The sequence below is a fragment of the Hyaena hyaena genome, unplaced genomic scaffold (assembly GCF_003009895.1).
Source record: "Hyaena hyaena isolate Hyena2069 unplaced genomic scaffold, ASM300989v1 scaffold_244, whole genome shotgun sequence".
In the NCBI taxonomy this organism is placed as follows: Eukaryota; Metazoa; Chordata; class Mammalia; order Carnivora; family Hyaenidae; genus Hyaena; species Hyaena hyaena.
The window spans coordinates 2316649-2341799 of record NW_024080876.1 but is presented as its reverse complement, the minus strand read 5'-3'; the positions used below and the strand labels follow the sequence as shown (position 1 = coordinate 2341799).

Sequence of the window (25151 nt, the reverse complement as noted above, 5' to 3'; positions counted from 1 at the left end):
GAATATAAGCGTCTCTGGAAATAACAGTGGAAAACATGATAGTAAGAATGAAGATAGAAAATAAAAGATAAAATGTAGACATAACAACATATAAAGCAAACCCAAGGTGGCTTTATCTAAGGACATATCTCTCAAAGACTGTTGAAAGCTCCTGAGATTACAGCTGTTCTAATGCAGTGTTCATAATATCTTAAGAATTAAATATTATTCCCCACATAATCTCTCAAGAAATTTCACAGATGTAAGCAAATTTAGAAAAAAAAATTAAATTAAATTAGAAGACTTCTCTTTTGATTTATTTGAGGACATTAAACAAGAATGTTAGTAAGATGTAACATATAGAAGTGACTCTTTTGGATCTGTGTTCTTTATGAAGCAATAAAGAATGAGTGAATAGGTGATGGTTTTCCTGAGCAATAATAAAAAAAACCTAAAATTTATGTGCAAAGAGATCATAAAATTCCCAAATCACTAAGACAAAAGATTGCCCTACATCATTTCCATGGGCATCCCATAATGCACAATTTTTACTTTTTTTCATTATCTAGGATGATGTATACATTTTAACCCTCCCTTGGAACACACTGTATGGAAGAAACCGAAGAATACCCAGAAGTTTGTTCTATATCTGTTTCATTTTCAAAGCAGTACCCTTTCAAATTGAGTTTAGATTCTGAACTTCTAGGAGAAAACCTGAGTGGAGAAATATATTCCAATTTCATTCTAGAAAAATAAACCATTTCTTGCTTGATCGATGTTTATTATTTCTAATACATTATGAAGTATTTGATGAAAAAACTGCTTTTATCCAATTTAACACTTCACAAGCTAAAGGTGGCTGCTTAACTGTAATAGCAAATACAGAAAGATTCATTGTTGATAATTGTAGAAATTCTGACAGGCAGACATTATTGGTTTAAGTTGATATGATCCCACCAACACAGTGCTACATAACCCGCTTACCACACCTACACAAGTGATTTGGATAATTTCATATGATCTATAGTACACGTCCCAGTCAGTAATGTAGATATGATAATGTTCCAATAATTCTCTTCTACTCTACACCCAATATTCATTAAGCTTCTCAGATTTTACAAGGTCTAGAGTATATCACATGAAATATACAAATGATAAAGGTACACCTATTATTGTACTCACATTGATGTCTTCCAAGTCTAAATTATTTAGAATAATATTGTTCCTTTTCCAGATGATGGGGGGTCTCAGGGCCCCCTGAATGGCACAGCTCAGAACAGCACTTTGTCCCACGGTTGCTGCTGTGGTGCTTAGTTTCTGATCTTCAGGCAGACTCAACTGGATAACCTCTGTAAAGATAAAGTGTCAGTAATGTTGACGAGCATGTAGTTTTATAAGGTTAATTACTATAAAGTTTCTGAATACTAGTAATTAAGGCTTTTAGTTTGAATAAACTGGAAAAAAGCTTGTGATGAAATGAAAAAAAAAAGTAAATTGTTTCCAATAAAAGGTCAGAATGACATTTCAATTTAATTGATTGACAAGCATCCTCATGAGGCAAAGAACTATTAAACGTGAAATGAATATCAGAAGTAGAGTTATAATAAGCCTGGCAGATTGCACCCAAAAGAGAGATAAATTATTTAACTGCCAAATCGACATGTAGTGTGTCATCGGCATTGAAATAAAAATGATGTTGTTTATTCACTGATAGATTTATATTGTAGGTGAGGTGAGATCATTGCTGGCCGGCTTCAGAGAACACTAGCATAGCTGAATGGGTAAAATGCATCATTATGCTGGGAAACATAAATTGACTCTAAAGGAGTAAGATTTATTTGGGAAGTTGAAGGAGGAAAAAGTGAAGTTCACCAAGCAAACAGCAATCAAGTGAAATTCTGTCAGTTGCCTTTATCCATCAATGTTGGTAGAGTACGCTTGCTTCCTGGTCCTTAAATTTTAAAGTTAAATATAATATTTTTAATGATCCAACACATTTCTCCTAATAACTGTGCCGAATTAATATAATAAATATAATATATTAAAATATAATATATATAACATAATAATAACAGTAAATATAATTTGTAATTTGGATCTGGCTTTCCATTTCTACTTTCAGACAATCTTTACCAATTATAGGAATTAACAACTCTGTCCTTGTCAATTACCATGAGAGATGACTGGATAAGCTTACCAGCTTTCATCCGTGTGAAAGCTGCCCTTTAGTTTTTTCAACTGACATTCACAGGCACTATCTTTTCTATGCTATGACTGAGTCTTGCATTTTGACTTTGCTCAACTTTAGCGAGGTTAGAAATACCACAAATCGCAATTCTGAACTGAAATTTCTATGGGGGTGTTGTGGGGAGGGACAGTGATTATCTTTTGTTCCTTTGTTGCAAATGATGATACTTTTCATGGGGGCATTGGGTAGAGAAAGTGATGGCTTTTAATTTGCAATAAATATGATCAGGTGCTCTCCTTGCTGTTTCCTCCACAAACCGCTCCTGTTTTCTTTCACCATTCTTTCTTTTTCTCTCTTTCTGAATCACATATTCTCTTGAGAAGGAAGAGAAATGCCAGTCAAATACATTTTAAGAAATGTAACCAGGAGCGCCTGGTGGCTCAGTCAGTTAAGCGTCCAACTTCCGCTCAGGTCATGATCTCACGGTTCCTGGATTCGAGCCCCACGTCGGGCTCTGTACTGACAGCCAGCTCAGAGCTTGGAGCCTACTTAGGATTCTTTGTATCCCTCTGTCTCTGACCCTCCCCTGCTTACACAGTCTCTCTCTCTCTCTCTCTCAGAAATAAATTTTTTTAAAAAAGTAATGTAACTATGTGATACGCACTTTATTTTTTAGTACAAGCACAAATAGCAATGTCAAAAATGGCATACATTTTTGCATTGTAAGACCAGGATTAAATCAATTCCCCACACGCACATGGTATATATAAATGTTAAATGATCTGTGTTGTCATGAACCACTGTCTGCCACACCATTAATGAAAATAAGTGAAATAAACTGATCCTTACATCATTATATAAAATCTAGTTTCTAAATGTAAAGGCCTTAATTACTTAACTCAGCAACATTTTCTGTTGTCAAAGAAGGGGGTAGATGTCCTTTTGAAATTGAAAAACCCTATATGAGAGACTCAGCCCAAGTTTATTCTATTTGTCATTACATCACTTAAAGAAATGATAGAAATGGGTAATAAGCAACTTACTCAGTCATTTGTATTGGCAGCCTAATGCTGACTAATGACATTTATCTGTACTCACATTTTATTTCAATGTTTCCTGAGTAATAAGAACATAGGCAATATGCTTAATCTCTTTAATACTTGTTCTGTTATTATTTATTAATTTATTTATTTATATAAAATCACTAAAAGAAATATGTTTGACCAATTAGGCATAGGAAACATTTGAAATTTGTAGACACAGTGCTCTTTAGTTTTTTTAGTATGGCAAACTTATAGAAAAAGAGAATTATAAGAGTAAACTCATCATGAGAGTATCATAAGGGTTATTTACAATTTTCTATAACATCTCTGCATTCCAGCTTCTGGTTTCTCAATGGGGACATCTGGTTCTAAAATCAGCATGTTAGCATTGGCTATTCTGACATTTAGCAATACAATTGCTACTAACTCATCTTGGAATCTCTTCACTAACCTCCATCATCTGGTTTAGATCCCTGGCCATTCAAATTTGTTGTGCTTTTGGTAATTAGGCATTAACAATGCTAATTAGATGATATGAACATGTTAGAGTAAATGCAAAGATTTGGCATAACAATGTGGGACATCTTTCTAAAATGTAATCTTTTTAGAGGATGCATAATGAGAAACAAGAATTACTATTCACTCAGGGCATATTAACATGCACAGTAAAAACTTTTTCTTTAATTCGGAGATTACATTTTAAAATAATTTTTAAGGAGTGCCTGGGTGGCTCAGTCAGTTAAGCATCCAACTTCGGCACAGGTCATGATCTCACCACCAGTGAGTTTAAGCTCTGCATCAGGCTCTATGCTGTCAGCTCAGAGCCTGGAGCCTGCTTCGTATTCTGTGTCTCCCTCGCTCTCTGCCCCTCCCCCACTCATGCTCTGTCTCTCAAAAAATGAATAAACGTAAATTTTTTTAAACAAAATAAAATGATTTTTAAAGCTATCTCAATAATATGTATTATTAAATAATGATATATATTTTGAAAACTGTTTAGAATTTTTCCTGCATATTTCATGTTGCATATACATTTCTCTGCTTTTTAATATATCATAAAGAACTACATACACCAAGCCAATTATGTTCAATTGCTACTTCTCAAAATCAAGTGGTTCTATGCTTAAATATTTATAGCAACAAGATTTCTTTTACATACAAAACCATCTTGCTTATTTTACTACTCTTCCTGATGGCTATTAACAAGCAAAAATTTAATATCACAAAGTCACTAACATTAAACGTTTTTATTCTTATATTCTAAATTTTTTTAATGTTTTACTTATTTCTGAGAGAGAGAGACAAACAGTGTGAGCAGGGGAGGGTCAGAGAGGGGGAGATACAGAATTTGAAGCAGGCTCCAGGCTCTGAGCTAGCTGTCAGCACAGAGCTGGACGTGGGGCTCGAACCCATGAACCCATGAACCCTGAGATCATGACCTGAACTGAAATCGGATGCTTAACCGACTGAGCCACGCAGGCGCCCCATTATTCTTATGTTCTAAATTTCATCAAACCTGCTTTAATGGTAAAGAAAATACATACAAAGCATATCGGATTCATGTTTTATAAATAAATGGTGATATGTCTGGATTAATGACCCAAAACAATTACTATGAATCAATCTGTAAGCCATTTTAAAATTTATTTCAAGAGCTCTTAGTACAGGTTGGTTGTCTCTGAGTGTTTGTGGATATGTAGTGTTCAAAGTTCTTAGTTCAGAAATTAGCTCCAAGGAAAAAATATTGAAACTTTAATTCTTTATTAATTAGGATCAATCTATATTTTCATAGATATACATTAATGAGAGTATATTTCATGCTATAGCATTCTCTCCACAAAGAGCTTGGGCTAGTAATGTGTAGACAACTGCTTTGTCAAAAATAAGATCTACTATTTTTGTACCCGCCTCCATGGTTTTAGCTCCATTGACAACACACATAGAAAAATCTTTGAAAAAATCATGTATCACATGGTATCAGAGTCAGTTGATATCTTGAACAAAGATAAACACATACAACCTAAGTTAACAGATGGTATTAAGTTTTTTGAAACAGTTCACCACTTCTTTTCATCTATGCACTTTGTCTCCTGTTGGAGGACTTCTCAAGTATTCAAGGGAAGAAATCAGAGCTCCAACCATGGCGTTTCCTCTAATCTCATCTTATGAAGACTATTAATGTGATTTCTAGATCAGCTTTTCTTACTTGGGAAAAGGAAGTGGAAAGCAAAATTGTCTCTCCTCTGCACTTTCCCATTTTCATAACTAGACTTACAGGAATATTAAGAGTTTGCTTTCAAAGGAATGAAAAACTATCTATTCTAGTGGAACCTGAAGCCAAAAAGAGACAAGTACAGTTGAATACAACTTCAATCACAGCAGGTTAGTATTTATAAAGCATTTATTCTGATAGCGACTAGGTGATAAATAGCAATGGGAACATTAGTGACAATAGTATGTGTCCTCAAAATAGTACAAAGAAAGGAATAAAATATTAAGAACATTAGTGAAACACCAATTAAAAAGATGATTTTAGTAACTTTGATTTAAAAATTGATTTAAAAATCAATTCTTTTAAAATCATAAGAAAAATGTAATTTATCATAAACAGGATTCTGTTCTTTCCAAGTTCCTAAGTACACATTATGTTGAATATTTTAATACTGTTTCATAGTCTTATTGCCCTGATTATGCATATAATTACTGTTACAGGAATGAAACATAGAAGAAATTTTATTGGTAACATTTTCAAATTACATGTGTTTTTTCCTTCTCTCCTCCATTAAAAGTAATTACTAATTAAAAACAGATAAGATAAAGTAATTCAGAAATGCATCATGCAATAAAAGACACATAGAAATCCTAAGTGGAATAATTAATCATTCTCATAATAAAACCACACTTACTGAATGACACATTCCTTACCTAACTAGAAACTTCTGATGCTATCTTTTGTCAAGAAATAGGTAATTTCAAAATAAATATTAATTCTTACCTAATTTAGACATGTGAAGATATACACTAATTTACTATAGTAAAATGTCTGGAATTTTTAGAATACTAATGGCTTATCTCTAAACTATTGTATGCATATATCAGAATATGCATCACAAAAATAAAACAAAATAAATTTAATAAGAGATCTAGAAATTTTCCTTTGGTAACAATGGATTGGATAATTTGGACTAATTCTTTTACTGAAGAAGTAACATAACAACAAACAAACAATTCTGGAATAAATACAAATTTTAAAAAACTATATGGGAGCCATACTCTTTCTCATTCTTTCTTATTTTTATCTCATGAAAGAGATAACAAGACATTGAGAAATTGCTCAATCTATGCCTTGAAGAGAACTGTAACTTTGAGAGATAAGATTGCACCTTGAGTTCACACATTCCTTCAGGAATGTTTCCATCTTGAGAACATGACTGAGGCTGAAATGCCTTTTGATGGCTTTTGTTCCTCCAGGCATATAGAATAGTGCAATAATGGACTAGATCCTCTTTGTGCTTGAACTTGGCGATGTCTTACTCTGCAAGTGAACAGCATGGACTACAGTTCACTTTTATCTAGGTGTCTCATAAAGTATAAAATCTTCCCCTCTATTGTAAAATAATATCATCCTAGTCATCTAAGCATTATTATAAGCAATTCTGAAAATAATGCCCAATAAACATGGCATACACAGAGAGAAGACAACATAATGAGAATAAGCAGAAAAACTATACAGTAGTAACAAGCCCACCAGGAATATAAAATGTATTGTTTATGAAAATAATATCAGGTTAGGAAATTTGACAAAGACTTTAAGCATGCAATCAATAAACATTATAAATTCATGGAAGAGCCAAGTAGAAATTACATAAGTAGAAAATGTAATAACTGAAATTAAGAATTAAATTGATGTACTTAAGAATAGATTAGACACAGCAGAAAAGAGAATTGGTAAACTAGGGAAGAGATTAAAAGAAACATTACAGAATGAAAAGCAAAAAGATAAAGATTTGATAATATGGGCCAGGGTAACAAACATAGGTTTATGTGGAACCCCCAGAGGAGAAAGCAAAGAAAATAAAATAGAAGTAATACATATTTGAAGAAATAGTACCTGAGGATTTTACACTGAAAGATACCAATCAACAGAATGAAGATCATCAAATGTCAAGCAAAGCAAATGAAAAACTAGAATAATCTACACTACTTAGTAGAAATTTTAAAAAAGTCAAAGAAAAAGAAAATTCTTAAGATTCTGCAAATAAAAATAACAAATTGCCTTTACAGTAAGCAAACTACAAAAGTAATTGTTATCTTCAGCAAAAAACAGGAACAAGAAGCTAGTGGGATTATATTTTACAGATGATAAAACAAAATAAAATCAACCAATATTTTACACATACAAATAAATAAAATAAATACATTTTTATAAACAATGAGAATCTTGATCTCTAGTAAACTTGTTAAGGTAAATTCTGCAGGACATTCTTCTGGCAAAAGAAAATGCTTCTAGAGGGAGGCTCAAAGAAGGAAAACAAAGCAAAGAAGGTGTTTAAATGTAACTATTAAAGTTTAACATTAAGCCTGATACTTCAAGAATGCCCCTGGGGTAAAGAAAGGCTTTTTAAGGCACAGAAAATAAAACAAAACAAAACAAAACCCAAAAACAATAACAACAACAAACTCACCACAAAGGAGATGATTCATAAATTGAACCACATTATAATTTAGATAACCTATTACTCAAAATGTACTTTTAAGAGACCAAAAATGTAAGCCACCAAACAGGAAAATATGCTTGTCATCCACAAAACAAAGGCATACATAGAATTAACAAAGATCACCTAAAAATGGATAAGTAAAAGACAAACTTCAAAGAACCACCAAGCAAAGACTTGAACAAATACTCTATGAATTAGTTAATCCATATGGCTAATCCATAAGGAAAATCTAAAAAGTATTTAACAATATGTTTAATCAGGGAAATGCCAGTTTAAGCCAAAACTTTCACACTGGCATAAATTATAACGTCTAGGGATAGCAAGTGTCAGAAAGAATATGAAACAACATAAATTCTTATATTCCTTGAAGGAGAACTCACATGTGCGCGTGCGCACACACACACACACACACACACACACACACATACACACACAGATATATATATGGTATAAGAAACTATAGTTTCTAATTTGGAAGAGAAGAGTCTGGTAATGAGCAGTATTAAAAAAAAAAATCCTGAGTTTATTCCTGAAGGAAAATAATTAGTAGAGAGGAAAATTCTGAGACTACAAGTGAAAATGGAATAATTTCTGCCACAAATTGTAAGAAACCAGAAGGAGTTATAATCAGAAGCATAAATAAAGTATATAGCAGTTAGTTAAAATAAAAAGGTTATTTATTTCTGTGTCATTGGAGGGATTTAAAAGTTATGGGAAGATACTTAAAAAAGACTTTTCAATAGAGATTTTCTGTACAACAATGAAGCAAACTTTCTTGTACAAAATTGGAATTTCATTTTTTAATCTCTTTATAAGTTTGTAATAAGAACAATACAGAATTATAGACAGGCATGTATTTTGATAACACTCCAAGACATCTTATGTGTTATAATAGTAAGTCACATTTTTATACTCATGATTTTGACATTCTTTCCATGATCTTATAAATGTAGTACAATTATCATTCAAACTTTCTCTTCAATTATATTTAATTTCTCTCTTTGAAATAAATTATATAGAGTTCAATTTTAAACTGAAATATGTGAAGAATAAGCCTATTCATTCAGTGATATGTATGACACTAACAATTTGGGAAATAATTCTTTTTTATGAGGAATAATTTTGCTTAGAAATTTGACCTAACACAAATTGTATCCAACAGAGAATTGAATGATTACCCAAAGTAATCAAGTTAATGTTAATATTATAATTTGGAAAACTTCAAAGGTAGAGACACCTGGATGATTTTAACATCATAGGTATAGAAGCTGGATAATAAGGTATTGATATTTCAAGCCATATTATATCAAGTTTAAAATCTCTTTACCAGTGAGTGCTCCTTGGAGGACTAGGGTAAAAAATAAAAAGTAGCTGTCAGCATTTATTCAACACTTACTATTTGTGAGACACTGTTCTAAGTACAATAAAACCTTGGATTGTAACTTGTTTTGCTAGTATTCTGTGAGATGAGCAAATATTACTAATATATTTTAACATGATAAGCAAGCAATGTCTTGCAATCCAAGTAATATGTGACACCGAATGTCACATGATCAAAGCTGAGACAATCATTCTCTCTCTCTCTTTCTTTCTCTCTCTCTCTCTCACTGAAGGATTGTGGCTGATTGTCTTCCATGCTTAGATTCTCTGTCTCAGGTCGCAGTGTTTGGCAGAAATCAGTAATTTTTCAGAACATTGGAAGGTGCCCACAACAGGCATTAGTGTATTTTTCATCACTTCAAAGCACCTATGGACAGTCCTTTGCTTTTCCACACAAGAGTAAGCTTAGGAATGCTTTGCTTCTTTCTAGTCATGCTGCCTGCAGATATAGACCCTTCCTCCACTGACTTATCACCAGTCATATTAAATAGTGTTTACAATAAGAGTTTATTAATATTGTACTGGAGTCAACAAGTGCAACCGTGTATAAAGGCTTCCATGCAGAAAAAGATTCCATTGAGCCAATAGATAGCAGGGATTCCATTAGTGATAGTGAAAGTCGTCCTACACAATAACCCTCCTCTCTCTTGTCTCCCTCACACCAGCCACGAAAGGTTTCAAAAGTAAGCATAGGTTAATTTATTTTTCTTTATGTTTTGTATTTTCACTATTTTGTATTATATTAAGTACTATAAACTTAAAAATTTTTTAATGTTTATTTATTTGTGTGTGTGTGAGAGAGACAGAGACAGAGACAGAGCACAAATAGGAGAGGGACATAGAGAGAGGGAGACAAAGAATTAGAAGCAGTCTCCAGATTCTGAGCTGTTAGCACAGAGCCCTACATGGGGCTTGAACTTGTGAACTGTGAGATCATGACCTGAGCTGAAGTCATACGCTTAACTGACTGAGCCATCCAGGTGCCTCTTATTATCATTTTTATATGAATATTTTTGGCTTATGGAACGAATCATCTGAGTTTTCATTCTTTTTGTTGAGAAAATTCACTTTGATATACAAGTGCTTTGGATTACAGGCATGTCTCTGGAACAAACACTCACAAAACAAGATTTTACTGGATTTGATTCATTTAATCTTCACAACTACCCTAAGAGTTAATGATGTTATGACCCTACTTTTGTTTTTCTTTCTCTCTTCTCCACCCTCCCCTCATTTGTAATGCTATTATGTGAGAAAGAGATCATTGAAATTTCATCGCCATTTGGCGATCAAATATGAATTTCCCCAACACACTAAGTATGGCTAATGCAAAGAGAAGAGGTCAAGTCTTTGGTCACAGTTACAGAGAAGAAAAACTATTCTTGGATATCTTGCAAAGCAATCATCTTAAAAAGATACATGCTACTGACAATGAAGTCTGAAGAGCATAGAGGATAAAAACATGAAATACATGACCAACAAGACTCACATTTGAGACATGACTTGGATGCCTTTGATTTCTAATGCACAATATTCAGAAGACTTTTGACAAGCTATTTAAACTCTGTGATTTAAACTCTCAATTTTTTCTCTTTTTTTTTTTACATTTATTTATTTTTGAGAGACAGAGTAAGACAGTGCATGAGCGGGGGAGGGGCAGAGAGAGAAGGAGACACAAAATCTGAAACAGGCTCCAGGCTCTGAGCAAGCATTCATCACAGACCCCAATGTGGGGCTCGAGCCCATGAACCGTGAGATCATGACCTGAGTTGAAGTCGGATGCTCAACCTACTGAGCCACTCAGGCGACCTGTAAACTCTCTCAGTTTTTTCATTTCTACAATAAAGATGGTGCCTAACTACTAGGAATATTATGAAGATATGAGATTTTAGAATACTTATCATTGTTCCTGGTCTTTAGTAAATTCTGGATGTGCCATAGCTATTACTACTAGTGAAGAGCTATTCGAGTATGTGTAGGTTAAAGTAGGCCTCATTTTACCATATTTAGTAATATAACATTATGATCTCTTTGAAAAAGGCACTGCTTATATAAATTGTATTGGTTTAATTTTCATAGATAATACTTAAACATGAGAAGAAAAAACCCAGGTTCATGACCCACAAGGCAATTCCGGATCTACTTTAGTTCTGCTCCTGCATATAAACTGAGTGCCTTTAATGTTCTTAATATGCATTTTTTTTTAAAAAAAAGGTATTGAACATAATGATAATCACTCTTCTACCTTTAAAAGTCATGAAAAATATACTGAAATGTTGACATAATCAAATACCTTTATCTTGTATAATTTGTGGAGTAAATACCATGTGTGATTTGAGAAAATTTGATATTATTCTCCAAATGCCTCAAGTACTGAATACATGAAATACTTAATAAATATATGATCTCTAATAATCTTTTAAAATTTTCAGTATAATCTCTTACAAATGGAATTCAATGTAGTAAATTATGAGGAGAAATTGTGTAGACATATGAAGGAAAGACTCTAACTTGAAGAATTTGCTGTGAATCCTCATTTGTCACTCAGGGCAAAGCAATAAACTAATCACTACCCATTTCCTGTATGTTAACAGTGTGTTCAGTGGTGTGTTAAAAAGCTATTACAGATATAAGGATAGAATGTTCACCTGTGTTCATTCCTTCAACTTTATCTCAAGGAAACCCCAGGATGTTAATGTTGGAGTCAATCAAATGACACATTATTTGCTCTGTACTTAATAAATTGAAATTTTTTCACTATTTTTTCGATTATAGTCAGTCGACAGAGTTAAATGCATGAACTGTTCCCCCCATGCAGTGGAATATAGATTTTGAGTATTTCAGACTGAAAAAGATTTTAGTATTGTTTGCCTAATTAAAACAATTCAGGTAAAGGAGGAGATTGTTGTTTGCCGTAACACACTGCTATTAACTGATTAAACTGAAACTGGGATCCAGGGCATTCGTCTACACTATGAAGTTTTACAGAGTTAGAATCTCCCTATTATGTTGCAGTGAATAGACATGAAAGGTGGGGAACTGAACATTGGCTGTTCATTTTGGCAGCTCTTCATAGCTTCAGAAGACTGGGTCTCAGCTATGCAAATTCAGAAACAAATTTAACAATTCATCCAGAATTAATTAAGCTATTGGGGATTGACTGAGCTAATCAAAATCACAGGATACCTTTGTTTATAGTGGAATACCAATTTATTCATTTACAGTTGGGAAAGCATCAGGTTTAGTAAGTAATGTCAGCTGTGAGCCTGGGAATCTCCCTTCTAACACACAGGTCAAAAGCTTCTCAAGATTGATGAACAGAAAATTACAAAAAAGGGAATCGACTATTCTCAAGCCAGTCAAGCTCTAATCAGCTAATGAATTGCCCTTTTCAACTCTAAAGACATTTCTGTCTAGAGGGCCTTTCTTTTCCTTGTCACTTTCAAGTTTACTGACAAATTCTCAGCTCTTAGCCTCCTTTTTTTTTTTTTTTTTTTTTTTACACCATGCAAATAACCATATGTTTGCAACTAGAGTATTCTCTCAGGTAGGCTGCAATATAAGAGCCTTCTTCAATGTTCCCATCATCCTGGGCTTGGCAAATGGTGCCCACACACCAAATCAGGACCACTGGTTGTTTTTGTCAATAAAGTTGTATTGGAACACAGCTATATTCATGTATTACTGTATTGTCTGTGACTGATTTCAGTTTTACAGGCAGAGCTGAATAGTCATTACAGAAACCTTATGGTATGTGAAGCCTAAAGTATTTATTCTCTGGCCCTTTATACAAAATTGCCTCATCATGGAAATACTATAGCGCTGGTTTTACATCCCCTCACCATGCTTTCATTATTTCAAACTGATCTGTTGGAGCCTGCTCATTTTCTAAGTTCAGAACACTAAATATAAAATAATTACCTACAGAATACATGAAAATTGTTCCCATATGTATATGCGTGAATTTGTAAACTACCACTGTATTTTTTGATCTTTTTGAAAGCTTCCGTAAATAACGAAAGGATGAGTTTCTGTAATAACTATGACAACTGCAACTCTTAGAGTTTAAACAAAATCACGTAAAAGTGAGTCTAGTTTGTCCTGCACAAACGGATGTTCCTAGTTCCTAGTTCCTGATAGTAGCACCCTACTGGGTCTAACTTCTCCAAGTTTATGGTGTAGAACAATGCTCATTTCTTCTCTCTTTTTAACATGCAATCAAAATACCAATTTCAGGACACATTTCTCAGCCAGAAGGAAAGCAATCTGATTATCCCATGTAAGTCATTCACAGTACTAATCCGTGAGCAAGTCTGATTTCCAAGAGAGAATTTACATTTTAATAGGGAACATTTTAATTCAAATGTGTCTTTAACCACCAAAATGCTTAGTAGAAGTACTTATGAGAAGGAAAACCGTCTAAGGAACCCTTGTCAACTCTGCCACCATTTTCTCAGTAAGAAATCTATGGTATATATGTTTGCCCAATGTGTTCGCTCCGTCTTTCCTCATGAATAGTCAAAGTTCATCAATACGTATATAATCTCAGTCCTTAACGATTATTAGAAACTTGCTCTCTTCTTATTCGGGGAGGCAAATTTGAGCTTTGCCCTCCCTCTTTTGGCTGCCTCTCAGATAAACTTTCCTTGCTGCTTCCCTGATGACTCAGTGAATGGTTTGGCTGTGCATCAGGCAGACAGACTTGGATTAGGTCACAAGGGCAATCAATATACAGGAGGCACAAAGGGGGACTATTAACTTTGATAAAGAAACATTTCAGTCAAGACATGTACCATTCTGTTTAACCCTGGGATGCATGTATTTCTGATCTTTGGGAGAACTCTTCTGGACTTTAGTGCCTAGTACTATTGCTGCCCTTGTGAGAGGAGACAGAGCCCCTCTCTCATACAGAAGCACTGTGCTTAGTATCTGAGTTCAGCTTTATAATCTCTGATTTGACTCACCTGAGATATCTCTTACAAAATTAATATCATGCAAATGGTAATAGAGGCATAAACAAAAAACTATATCTATAGCAAGACACTTCATAAACATTTCAACTCACTATACATATGTATAGACATGCTTCTAATCACTTCAATAAAAAGTTAATAACACAACAAATGATAAACAATTTCTTAATTGCCTGATAGTAATAAAGTAATGGCATGTATAGTTTAAAATTATGTGGAAAATTTCATTGGTGTTATTCCCTCCATGAAAATTTGATAAACTAATATAGGTATTACTTATTTTTGAACTTGGTCTATAAAGTGTCACATCATAGTTTTTAAATATATATTTATTACAATTTCATTTATTTTTGCAATTGGAATACAAATGAACAACAGAGCACAATATTTCCCCAGTACTGTTATCAATTTAACTAAATTGATATTTAGTTAAAGTATTAGGTAATTGAGACATTAAAGTCACCATTTTGTTAAAAGAGCAACTGACAAACACACCAAGATTCTTAACTAATTACCCTTATGCTCATAAAGGTAAAGCTCTATAATTAGCACAGTTAAATAGGAAGTCCTTTTATTTAATCTATTTTTTATTTATCAAAATTCTAATTTGGTGGTTTTAAGAAGCAGGATATGTTTATCACGAAAGCATAAACTTGGATGTAGTATGTTTCTTAAGGAGTACAAATATTGTAGTTCTCATGAGATAAGAAAAAAATATATTCTTTTCTCTGAAGGCATGCTGTATAATCAGATTTTAACACATTGCTACAAAATGCTTACATTAATGTGCATCTAGATTCATGATGTAATTTATGTTAAAATGATGCCGTCTGATATAAACTCTTTAGAAGTTAATATATATTTTATATGTATGAATTAATTCATATTTTCTAAGAAAAGGAACAATTGCATACATATTAGACTTTACAGCATGCAATCTATTATTATATATGTGATATGACCTTGATATGTTGCATATTAGTCAACACAAACTAATTTGTATTATACAATTTTAGGGAATAAATCACATTGGAAAAGTACAAACTCCTCTCTGGTATGATTCTGAATTTGAATTCTGACTCTTAACACTTTCTCATGGGACCTTGGATAGAAATCACAAACTGCCCTCACAGAAATAAATTAAATTAAGTAAAGGTAGGAATATTGTCAGAGGAGTGAAGGGAATAATTATAAATATATTGTCTTTGTTTTCCCTCATCAAGAAAGACATAATATTCGCAAAAATCTTTGATCCCAATTCTTATACATTTGAGCTTAGAGAAATTCAATGAAAGAACAGTAAACCAATCTTTGTAGTTTCTTAGGTCCACATTCTCTCAGGTCATGTTTTCATCATTATTGCTACTACTACTGATAATATAAATTACACAAATAAATCATTGAGGCTATAGAAAGAGAATGTAATAATTAAATGAGTCAAGTAGAATTCAGAGAGGACTCTATCATTATGTTTGATCAACAAGAGAAGAGTATGCATTGATGAAAACTACAGATATATTTTCAAAGTAAACTGTAAACTCAGTGGAACGTGGAGAAAAGTTTCAGAGAAATGAAAAGTGAGAAATGGGAAAACAGCAATAAAGGATGAGATTTAATTTAGATAAATGTAATGTAATACACAGAAGGGATGCCAAGAGAAAGAAACAAATTAAAGAGTATTGGTTAGAGAACACCTTTTGGAGATTAACTATGGATTATTAATGGAGAGAATCTTAGCTACACGACAGAAAAGTGAAAACTAAATGAAATATGTCTTGCAGTAGATGAAGAAGATTATCACCATTATATCCATATACTCAGATTTCATTTTTAGCAAACAATGATAATTTGTAAAACAACAACAATAAGGACACCTGGGTGGCTCAGTCAGTTAAGCATCCAACTTCCACTCAGGTCATGATCTCACAGTTCGTGGGTTTGAGCCCTGCATCGGGCTCTGTGCTGACAGCCAGCTCAGAGCCTGGAGCCTGTTTCAGATTCTGTATCTCCCTCTCTCTCTGACCCTCCCCTGTTCATGCTGCCTCTCTCTCTCAGAAATAAATAAAACAAAAAAAAAAGTTTTAAACAACAACAATAATTTTAATAGCTAGAAGTTATTCAATACTAGGTACACACTGTACATTCTTAACTCTTTACCTTAGTATTAAACATTCAATTAATATTGAAGTAGTGTTACTATTTTCATTTTACTGATGGGGCATTTGATCTTAGAGATGTTAACTAATTTTTCAAGGTTGCACAGTTATAAATAGTGGAGCAAAGATGATACAAAATTTGAAAACTTACAGCATAACATTGAAATAAGGGAAAATAAAAGGAATCATACAAAAGCATTGGATGTTAATATGTGGGAATAAAGAATTTCAGTGAAACATGATTTTCACAACTGACAAAATTTGGTAATATTCATTGAGCATTAACTATGTGCTAATTACTGTTTTCCATACTTTACTAGTTTTTATTTGTGGAATCCTTAAAAATTACATGTGTTAGAATTATCATTCCATTTTGGAAGTTAGGAACACAAACACAGAGAACAATTGTGTTAACTAGTCTTGGTTATATAGCTCATAAGTGGTAGAGCTGAGTTGAACCTAGCAATCCCACTCTCAGCTCCAGGAACGTGTACTAGTTACCATTATGTTACATTGATTCTAGCATTGGGAAAAGGGGACAAATATAGAATAGAATACAAGTGTAGAAATTAATTAAATGCAAGAAAATGGGACTCACTGAAAAGGACTCTGCTGGTATATAGTGTAATTATTAATATATATTTATTAAATACATAGAAAATAACCTAAATGAGTTCGGTGAAGTTTGGTATCAACATTCATTCACTGAGAAAATAAAAATAACAAACCAATATGCTGTCTTTATTCCTTCATCGACAAGAGTTATTAGGCAATACTATGTGCTGAATACTCTTTTAGTGTGAGGAATGCATTTTTGAAACAGACAGAAATGGTCTTGTCTTCTCAGAGCTTATATTCCAGGAAGTACAAAATAATATTTCACCAAGGCTTAGATATTTACGTTGTTATTCCTAATTATATTCTTCTAGTTAGTTTTGAATCAAAACATAATTACATGATATAAAATTATGTCCACTATATACTAAGAGTAATTAAATATGCAATTTTAACTTAAAAACTTTCCTTTACATAAAAACTGTTTTATGGAAGAAAATAATAACATCTTAACAACAAATATAACCCAGACTTCATTTTAGGTACCCAGAGCTTTAAGATTCAAATTAAACAGATTTGAACATGAGGCTAGATCCAATGACATACACTTTGCTTGTCACATCATGTTCTGAGCTGAGTCTACTTAATTAGATCAGCATTTGGACCACATAGCCATCTGTGTGCATATTGTCGCAATGCCAAGCTATTATCTGTCCCTCCCAGAACATCCCTTACACCCCCTATTCAGCTTTAGGACCACTGAGGTTTACACTAAGACTCATTATTTAATCTGCTTAATGAAGAGCTACTCTCAATCAGTTGAGGTGAAGCAAGAGGAGCTTTAACTTTTCTACCATTGTTTCTTTGTTTTGTTTTCATCTTCCTCTCCCTGTTATCTTCATTTGTGAGAACAAGGATTTGGTACAGGACTACATTTCCCAGGAGATATTAATTATACCATTTTCCATAGAAATTAGTTTGTTTTCAAACTCTATTTAAATGTTTTATTTTTCTATTAAATTAGAAAAAATTAGAGGAGGAATTAAAATAAAGTATATTATTTCATATATATTTCTAAATTTCTAAATATCCCTGGGAGAAGATCTCTGGAAAACAAGCATGTTGTCAAACAATAAATTGACAATGATTAAGTAAAGAATTTAGAGCACACACTAACAGTAGCTTTATGAAGGCTTCAAAAATATGAGGTACTGAAAGATTCAGAATACCAAGATTCAAAGAAATTCCATGTTTTCTACTCTCCCTTGTTTGTAAGTCCCTCTCTGACACTAAAGAAAAACACATTAAATCATTCAGTTCAGTGAAGTGTAACACTACAAATGGTTATAATGTGTAGATGCAGTCCAAAAATCAAACTGAATTACAGTGAAGGCAAAACTTTCATTACATGAAAGAGTAACTATGGAAATCAATTAATGGAGCAGCGAAATCCAGCCGTGGGTCATGTGAATCAAATCTAGCGTGCGCGCGCGCGCGTGTGTGTGTGTGTGTGTGTGTATGAGAGAGAGAGAGAGAGAGAGAGAGAGAGAGTTAAAAATGATCTTCATACAATTGAAATGATTCCACTAAAAACTGTTTAAATACTGGGATTGCAAAAAATACTTTAGGACACTAATGTCTTCTGATTTATGAAAGGAAATGTTGCAAGAGAAAAAAAAACTTCACACAAAATTTAAGAAATGTGAAATCTAGTTACGAGACAAACTGGCACACATCAGAAGCACTTGGTACATTTCTTTTGAGCTATTTTGCAATGAATGGGTAGATGTGTGTGGGTTTCAAACATCTTTATGTTTATTTTTCATCCTTGTACTCAGGAGTATACTAAAATTTCACAACCGGTATTATACTGGTACTGACCAATCCAATCATTCCAGTTGAATTTTAGTTTTAGTAACAATCACAATTTGCACAAATGTTGAAATTGTGCTCGTAATCAGCATTTTTTTCAAATGTTTATGTATTTTTCAGAGACAGGGAGAGAGAGCTCACAAGGACACGTGGTTAAGGGCAGACAGAGAAGGAAACAGAGGATCTGATTTGAGCTCCATTTTGACTGCAAACAGTCCCATGGGGGATCCAACTCAGAAGCCAGGAGATCATTACCTGAGTCGAAGTCGGATGGTTAACTGACTGAGCCACCATGGCACTCCCATAATCAGCATTTTAAAATGACTAGATTATACTGTATAGAATACATATAATTTATTTCATAAGTCTTTTTAGCATAATAAGTATGCAGTAATGTGCAAATTTGTAACTACAGATTTTCCCTTATTTTATATTTCCTTACCCCTCCAAAAAGAAATTAAAAAGTCAGAATTAATAATAATGTTTAACACTCTTGATAGATATTGTCAAATTACCTTACAAAATAAAACTAAGTTATAGAGATTGTGTGTGTGTGTGTGTGTGTGTGTGTATGAAATCGCTTACTTGTTTGCACATTTTAATGCTTTTATAATTTTATATATAAAACATATTCAGTGCATAATATTTATAATGCTTGGGAAGAAACAGAAAAAAACTGCATATAAGAAAGATTACCCATTATTTACCTGAAGAAAACAAAACCACTAATTTGAAAAGATATATGTATTTATTGAAGCATTATTTACAATAGCCAAGACATGGAAGCAACCTAAGTGTCCATCAGTAGCTAAATTAAATCAGATATGCTATACATACACAATAGAGTATTAGCCATCAAAAAAGAAAATGCAGTCTTGCCATTTGCAACAATGTGGGTGGTATTATGCTAAATAAAATATGTCAAACAGAAAGATGAATACCATATGATTCCACTTGTATGTGGAATCTAAAAATCAAAACAAACAACTAAATAAATAAAATACAGACTAAAATGGAGATCCAACTGATGGTTGTCAGAGTGGGGGGGTGGTAGGTATTAAGAGGTATAAACCTCAAGTTATAAAATAAATAAGTCATGGAGACAGTACAAGGAAAAAAAGTACAGCACAGGGAATATAATCAATAATATTGTAATAACTGTGTATAGTGACTGTTAGGAACCATATTTATCTTGGTGAGCATTTTGTAATGGATATGATTGTAAAATTACTGTGTTGCACACCTGAAATTATTGTAAAATTATATGTCAAATATACAATTAAAAATTTAAAAAAGGAAGTGCCTAGATGGCTCAGTCTGTTAAGCATCCAACTTTTGTTTCCTGTTCAAGTCATCATCTCATAGTTTTGTGAGTTCAAGCCCCGTGTTGGGTTCTACACTGACAGTGCAGAGCCTGCTCGGGATTTTCTCTCTCTCCTTCTCTCTCTGCTCCTCCCCCATTCACACTCTCTCTCTCTCTCAAAATAATAATTTAAAAAACCCTTAAAACATTTTAAAAAAGAAAGCTTATCCATATCTGAAATATTTTACACACATATCAAATAATTATATAATGAGATTTAAATTGTGCTAAATATGTGTGCATGAATCTATATGTATGTATATACAAACATAAGTGTATGTATATGTGTATTGCAGCATAAAACATACACAGATAATATTATATCTACAGGCCTCTAGACAATAAGATATTAGTAATTTTTACTTAATTTTTTAATGTTTTATATCTATTTCTGAGAGAGAGAGAGACAGCGTGAGTAGGGGAGGGTCAGAGAGAGTGGGAGATACAGAATCCGAAACAGGCTCCACTCAGAGCCCGATGAGGGACTCGAACCCATGAGCTGTGAGATCATGACCTGAACCGAAGTCGGATGCTTAACCAACTGAGCCACCCAGGCACCCCGGGAATATTTTTATATCATTAAATCTTTTTAATAATTATATTTAATAATAATTATACTGTGTTATATTCTGTAGGTAGATATAAAACACTTATAATTTATATAGTCAACCTCACAGTTTTGATATCTTTGTCATTTCCACCTGTTATAATTTATTCTAAATAAATCATAAGTTGTATATAAGAAACAAATAGATATTAACAAATTGATTATTTTTTGAAATAAATTCCTATAAGTAAAATATGTTTAACAAATTTTTTGACAAATTAAAAATTTGTATTCATATTTTTAATCTGACCCCTCAGAATGAATACTAATTTTCAGTTCAATAAGCTGGACAAAACAGCTGTGTATTCCTCTGTCCCTTGCTAACAATATATATTATCATTAAACAACAGCAACAACAATACACACACACACTTTGACAATTAAAGAATTGAAAAAGTGTGCCTCAATGCTTTATTTGCATTTTAATCATTATTTATTTTACATTATAATAATAAAGGAATTATGTGCATTTTCTTAATTATTTATAATAATTTAATATTTGAAGTAAGCTAGATGTATAAGGACCAGGTAATGGTAACAAAATTTATATTATATTCACAATGATTTAGTACAATGTTTACCATTTACTTACCTCCCATAAATATCACAAATAATTTTTGTAGTGGTTTATGCTATAGAGTGGTATACAGTAATATAAATACTGATATTCAGTATTCAGTGTTCTTCTTACACAAAGCTTTCCAACCTGTGTTTATAATGTATTTGTTATTTTCTATTAGTTCATTTATTTTCTTTTTTTTAACTTATGGAATCATTTCACATTAAGTTTCCTATAAAATACGAGGTGAAGAGTATAAGAATTCATATTATTTTCAAATATTTAACTACAGAAACTTTGGTATCATTTTGAATTCGGATCAATAAAAATGTAAACACAAAAGATTTTATTCATTCACAGGCACTGAGAAAAAGTGGTCTAGAACTGGTGGCTTTGCGATTAGTGGCTTTCACATTTGGACTGGTATTGAAAGGCATTAAATTAATTAAATAAACCTTTCCTTATAATAGTGATTTTAACTAGTAGGGTTTTGTTGTTGTTGTTGTTTTGTTTTTTTGCATAAGGAACTACCTTAAAATTTAGTGGCTTAAAGAGAAAAGCATTGTATTAAATCATGATTCTGTAGGTCAGGATTGCATGTTCAACTCAACTATGAAATTACTCTTTTCCATGACATTCACTTTGTAGCATTCTGATAGTAAAGGCACTAGACTGAAGGTGGAAGAAATGTCCATTTACATGTCACCTCAGTGCTCTTCTATAGGTCACTCCCTCTACATTGGCCTTAGACTTACTCACAGCGTAGTGATCTGAGTGTTTGCATCTCTTATATATTAGTTTGCTTGCCATTTTAAATTCACCACATTTTCCAAAAATGTTATGGTTTCTCTCTTACAAAAATATTTTTATAATACTTGGCAATATTATAGAATTTTTCATCTTATGTTACTATACTTTTATGGACAAGTTAACAGAAATATTTAACTATATTTTTGATAGAGTGAACGGTATCTTTCTTTCATTGTATTTTCTAAACGTTTATTACATTACAACCAAAAATAGTACTGCTTGTGTATTCTTCTTCAATTTAATATCATTCTTGATTACAATGGTTTTAATTGAGATCTTTAGGTTTTCTAGATATGCAATTACATCATTTGCAAATAATAATTGACTTTTCCATCATTGTTTCTTACTGATTTTATTAGCTTTATTATGGTAATTAATTCAAAATAAACAGATTACAGAAGTCATGAACTACTTTATTTCATGCAGCACTAGGTTTTTTTGGGAAACATTTATGTTACCAGACACAGCTCTATATATTCTGTTCATACTGCAACCTTTTTAATATGTTACCAGACTATGGAAACAGGAACCAACTAACATAGGAAGGAAAAAATGTAGTTGGCTTGAGAATGTCTTCTTCACTTTCCTAAATAGAAGGACATATTTTCTTTTTTTCATATATTATAAACTCTATTATGGAATAAACTCTATAACAATAAACTTTTTTTTTTTGTTACTAGAAAGGTAACTTTTGCACATTCCATGGAAAGGTATGTGGGAAAAAACATTTTGACAAAATTCAATATGTTTTCATGATAAAAACTGCCACCAAACCAGGAAAAGATGGGGACTTCCTTTATATGACAAAAGGCATTAATGGTTTATTGTGTTTTTGTTTCTATTCATCTCAAAGTATTTTCAAATTTTCCTAGTGGTTTCTTCATTCTATTGGTTAAGAGTGTGTTGTTTAATTTCCATGTATTATTTTCCATGTATTAGTGAATTTACAATTTTTTTTCTTTTATTGATTTTAACTTCATCCCATTGAGGTGTGAAGTCTTCAACTAACATACAATCTCTAATTGTATTACTGTGTAGTCTCCAACAATACTGTAGATATATATTTTATAACTGTCTATTTCTGTCTTCAATTTTGTCAATGTTTGCTTCATGTATGTTGGATTCTCTTGTTTGCTGTGTATGGTTATAATTGTTATATCTTTTTGATGAATGGACACTTTTATCAATATATAATGCCATTCTTTATCTTCACTAATACATTTTGTCATAGAATCTATTTTGTCTAATATTAGTATAGTCATCCCAGCGCCCTCTTGGTTAATATACATGGAACTTTTTTTTCATTCCTTCACTTTCAACATATTGGTATTTTTAAATCTACAGTGAATCTCTTAAAAGCAATATAGAGTTGGCCATGTTTTCTAATTCCATTCTACGAATCTCTGCCTTTGACTTTAGAGTTTAGTCTGCTTTCATTTACAGTAATTACAGATAAGGAAGAACTGCTACTTTGCTGTTTAGTTTCTATATATTGGATACCCTTTTCGTCTTTCATTTCCTCCACTACTTCTTTTTAGCTCAGTGCATTTTCTGTTGCGAATTTCATTGATTCCTTTCTCATTCCAATATTTTGATTACAATGGTGATTACAGTTAATGTTTTAACTTTTAACAGTGAAGTTTGAATTGATACCAATGTAGCTTCAATATCATATATTAAATCTATTCCTATCCATCTCTTTCCTCCATCCCTTTATGCTGTTATTGTCACAAGTACATATTTATACATTGTGTAGCTATTAACATAAATTCACACTTACTGTTTTGTAAGTTTGTCTTTTAAATAATTTAAAAAACAAAAGAGTTACAGACAAAAAAATAATAATTCTACCTTTTATATTTATCTACTTAATTATCTTTACTGGTGATCTTCATTTCTTGGCTACAAGTTGTTGGCTAGTGTCCTTTTGTTCAACCTAAAGAATTCCCTGGTGATTTCAATTGTCCTATCTTCAAATTTGTTGCTTTGTTTGTTTTTTTCTTCCTGCTAATATCTTCTGTTGAATCTCTCTGGTGATTTAAGACCAGATTATGAAAATTTTTCCTTCGAGCTATTTATTTTTCAATTCAAATTCTATTTGTTTTCCATTTACAATTCTATCTCTTAGTGATATTCCTTATGTTTTCATACATCATTCTCTTGATTTCCATTATTTCTTTATTCATGGTTTCCTTCAGCTCTTTGAGCATCTTTAAAGGTAGCTTAAAGTCTTCATCTAATAAATTTAATATTTGGACTTCTTCAGAGATTTCTGACATTTTACTTCTTCCTATGAGTGGGATATATTTTCATGTTTTTTTTTTTTGTAATTTTTGGTTGAGAACTGGATATTTTTAATATTTTAATATGATAACTCTGTAAATCACATTTTCCTTTCTTCCCAGAGATTGCTGATGTTACTTGTTGAGGGCTGTAGCTGTCCATTTGATTAGTAATGTTTCAAAACTTTTTTTTTTTTTGCAACGTGTGTATTTTTTATCATGTGTAATCACTGAAGTCTTTGTTCTATTATCTGTTCAGTCAGAAAAAACAACAACAACAAGGTGTTCTACAAATACTAGGAAGTCACTTGAGCCAACTAACTGCTGCACTAATCCTCCAGTGAAACAAGAGGCAAATTGATGTGATGCTTCTGATCTTTATAAGATAACATTTATATTGTCCACACTGTCCCCAGCAAGCTGCACTGGGAATGTGTGCTGCCATCCACACAGCTACCCACAGTTGAGTTTGGTAGTAGTGTGGCTCTGATGTGGAATGCCAAAATTCCTCACACTTTACCACCCCATTTATTCATTAAATACTCTCCTGGATACTAGAACCCAGAGTCCTGAAATAGTTGATTTTGACATTTCTTGTTAGTTCAATAGTTGTTTTAGTAAGGGGACCCTTTCTGGAAACTTCCTATTCCACCATCTTCTATGATA

General features: G+C 32.4%; 1 protein-coding gene across 1 annotated transcript in view; it reads right to left on the bottom strand.

The window, feature by feature from the left end:
- The window catches only part of FSTL5 (follistatin like 5), a gene marked incomplete at its 3' end in the record, with an annotated part of 488681 nt that overhangs the window by 54505 nt on the left and 409025 nt on the right, over positions 1-25151 (bottom strand). Inside the window, exon 6 of the mRNA XM_039244548.1 lies at positions 1162-1328. Coding sequence (XP_039100479.1) covers positions 1162-1328 — 167 coding nt within the window. The remainder of the gene's footprint in view (positions 1-1161; positions 1329-25151) is intronic.